Source organism: Pseudomyrmex gracilis, unplaced genomic scaffold (genome assembly GCF_002006095.1).
Source record: "Pseudomyrmex gracilis isolate BER0280 unplaced genomic scaffold, ASM200609v1 scaffold_629, whole genome shotgun sequence".
In the NCBI taxonomy this organism is placed as follows: domain Eukaryota; kingdom Metazoa; phylum Arthropoda; class Insecta; order Hymenoptera; family Formicidae; genus Pseudomyrmex; species Pseudomyrmex gracilis.
This window is the reverse complement of record NW_018021213.1, coordinates 47515-50865: the sequence shown is the minus strand read 5'-3', so window position 1 is coordinate 50865 and position 3351 is coordinate 47515. Positions and strand designations below refer to the sequence as shown.

The window sequence follows — 3351 nt, the reverse complement described above, 5'->3', positions numbered from 1 at the left end:
AAACAAAATGCACATGGTGTCGGAAAATAAGAGTTCATTTATGAAACTTCTTTTGTTTATAACTTTTTAACGAACAACGAGCGACGGCTAAAATCTTTCGATTGCTGTTCAAGGAAGTGGTCTTGACAACATATGTCAAGGTCATTGACCTCTGAGAGTGCTCCGTGTTATAAATATTTACCGTAATTTTGAATCACTACGTTTCTATAATTTTCTATTCGTCGCGAATTACAATTAAAATTTGATAAAAAAATTTTTTTAAATAAAGAAATAGACAACAAAAAAGTAAACCAAACTAAAAGTTTCTTAATTAGGAAAAAAATAAAATTACCATAGTGAAGTAAAAATGTATAATTTTACAAGACATGTTTCCTATATCACATTTTTTATATATCATTATTAATTTACAATAATTTGTTTTTTATATTTCTCTTTTTCTATTATTGCACTACATTAATCTATTATTGTTATACGACATTGTCTAAAATAAATACTAATATTCACCTGAAATTAAAAACAATTAACATAAAAAGAAAAGTATTTTAACGATCCTTGTTTGCTTCTCATTTATACTCGCAATTAGTAGAACACTTTGTTTTGATGTTACATTTAAAATAATAACAAGATATCCAGGGATATCCACTTTTTCAAACAGTCCGGAAATGCTAAATATCTCGACGATCAACTCTAGCACAAAATATGTAAGAGACAAAGTTGTAGGATTTAAAAAAAGTACACCTAAATAGTAATAAGAAGTTGAGCTTCAGTGGGATCTGCAAGGTCATACAAAGATCAAGTTGAATTGTTTAAGTAGGACCTCTTTTTTTTATTGCATTTTCTAGCTTATTTCAAGAGCTTTGCAAAACATAATAAAATATTTTTTCATTATAAGTACTTTTCGAGTCATAAGGCTTGAAAGTTACAGTACCTCCGGGATTAGCATTACCTAAAGTGCATCGCGTAGAGATTGTACAGTCGAATTTACACCTCGTGCGCGCGCGCGCGTGTGTGTATGTGTGACATACCTTTCAAAATATTAGTTTCTATTTCTTCAATTAATCAAATGTTCAAAGTGTCTTTCTTCTACTGTTTGACAATGAGCTAAACGTTTATAAAAATTATTCACCACATTGCTTATTTCTTCTAAAGTGATCAGAAATGCTTTATGCATTATTCGTATCTTTACTGACGCGTGCGTGCGCACACACACAAAGAAGGTGTAAATTCGACCGCAGAACCTTTAACTGTGCACTTTGGGTAATGCTAGAGGCATTACTGTAACGTTTAAGCCTTATAACTCGAAAAGTACTTAATGCTAGCTCTTGAAATAAGCTATAAGAATATGTAATAAAAAAAGGAAAGTCTTATTTAAAAAATTCAACTTGATCTTCTTATGAGCTTGCAAACTCTAAAATCTTCTTATTACTAATTAGGTACATTTTTTAAGTCTTATAACTTTGGTTCTTACATATCTTTTGCTATAGATGATTGTTTTTGAGATAGTTAGCGTTTCCGGACTTTTTGAAGACCCTGTACACACACACACACACACACACACACATTATGAAAAATAGATACATGTATATAAATATATTTTATGTATTAAATATATTTTTTTCTTTCTTTCTCTTCGTGCGAATATAGAATAGTACCGTTATATAGAATAGATCGTTTGCGATTTTCAATTCTGTACAAGTATCGAGACAGCTCGTGCCAGCTGCGAAAATCGTCACGACGATTGTTATTTAGAAAGTCAAGCCTTCGCGTTCTGACGTCTCAGATCGTTCGGTATGATTGTTGTGAGAAAGGCGCCAAGAGAAAGAGTGACGCACAGTGCAATGTTCGCCCAGAAGTCGCCCCACACGCCGAACAAGTAACCGTAAAGTGTCGTGAAGACGATACCAAACACCTGCACCACTGCGTTTAGTATACCTGCTGCCGTTCCCTCTGGTTCCGGATATGTCAGTTCAGCGGCAAGTTCAAAGCCGACCGGCAGATAACCGGTCATGAAAAAGCTAAAAAAAAACAGTCAAAAATGATCGTTGCCAGAGAGAAGCTGGAAATTATTTTGTGTGAATTGAAACGGAAAGAAAAGTACAAAGAATTGTTTATTTATAATATAACAACAATATGTGTCATAAAAATTTGTTTTACCCCAAAATACCAGCAGTGAGATACACGACGTATATTTTTCCGCTGTCTAATGTGAAGGTGAAGAGTAACATTCCCAGAAAAGAACATATATACACTCCAAGCGTTGTCTCTCTATACGTTTACAAATATATATACATATATATATTTATATATGTACATCATATATATAATTGTACATGTATATATTTATTTTAAGTAGTACAATTGCAGAAAAAAATATTCTTCAATTACTTACTTGAACTTATGCGTTTTATCCAATACGATACCACACACGACAGAACCTAACATTCCAGCACAAACTATTGTAAGACCGATTCGACCGGCGTCTTGTTCATGACCCTAAAAAGAGTACAATAACCGCTATATTTTTTTTTCTTATTAAATACAGAAATACAACCCGAACTTACAGAAAAGTATTCGAGAATGATTTGATTCAGAAGGGTGCTTATTGCGTAAAAGATGCCAACATTGATGCCATAGCTTAGTAAGAGCAACAGATAGCCGACATTTGTGAACAGCTTCTTGATAGAGTCGGAAAATGTCTCATCGTTTTGTGTATTCTCTCTTTGCACAGCCTGAGCGGGGCTAGGCGGTAAAGGAGGTGCCGATTTAAAGTCTATAAATTAAGTACTAATTTTTAAAATAAAAAAACAAAACAAAACTGCAAAACATATTACTTATATTTTATATATACATTTACTGACAAAATTTAAGAAACAAAGTGGTATTTTTACCATTAAATTGCCCAATAAGACGCCGCACATTACTTCCGGAGTCATTTCCGAATAAATTGAATTTACTTTCAACGCTTCAAAATTTTTGATCACTAGGAGTAATATATGTATGTAGTAGTAATATATATTTGTACTTAGAAAAAAAATAATGTTGAATCAACAGCATTAGTTTTTGAAATATATTGTGTTGATGCAACATCAATTTTATTGTACTACACACAACAGTGTAGTTGCTTTAAGAATCTAGATATTAAACAATCACACTTACAATTGAATAAACTATATACTTTTACGACAGCCCATGACGTCAACTTTAATTAAAGCAACTCCATTATCTTCTGTGTGCATCGAAGTTTTTATTTAACTACTTTGTTCTTAATTTTTGTCAGTAAGTGTATATTTATTCTATATATAATATATATAATATATGTATATATGTATATATATATATATAATATATAAT

At 31.7% G+C, this 3351-nt stretch overlaps 1 protein-coding gene across 1 annotated transcript in view; it reads right to left on the bottom strand.

The window, feature by feature from the left end:
- Positions 1–377: 377 nt before the first annotated feature.
- Positions 378–3351, bottom strand: part of LOC109861194 (feline leukemia virus subgroup C receptor-related protein 2) — a 16618-nt gene continuing 13644 nt past the window's right edge. Inside the window, exons 6-9 of the mRNA XM_020440741.1 lie at positions 2562–2770; positions 2390–2493; positions 2155–2265; positions 378–2015 (exon numbers count right to left, since the gene is read on the bottom strand). Coding sequence (XP_020296330.1) covers positions 1754–2015; positions 2155–2265; positions 2390–2493; positions 2562–2770 — 686 coding nt within the window. The 3' untranslated portion in view covers positions 378–1753. The remainder of the gene's footprint in view (positions 2016–2154; positions 2266–2389; positions 2494–2561; positions 2771–3351) is intronic.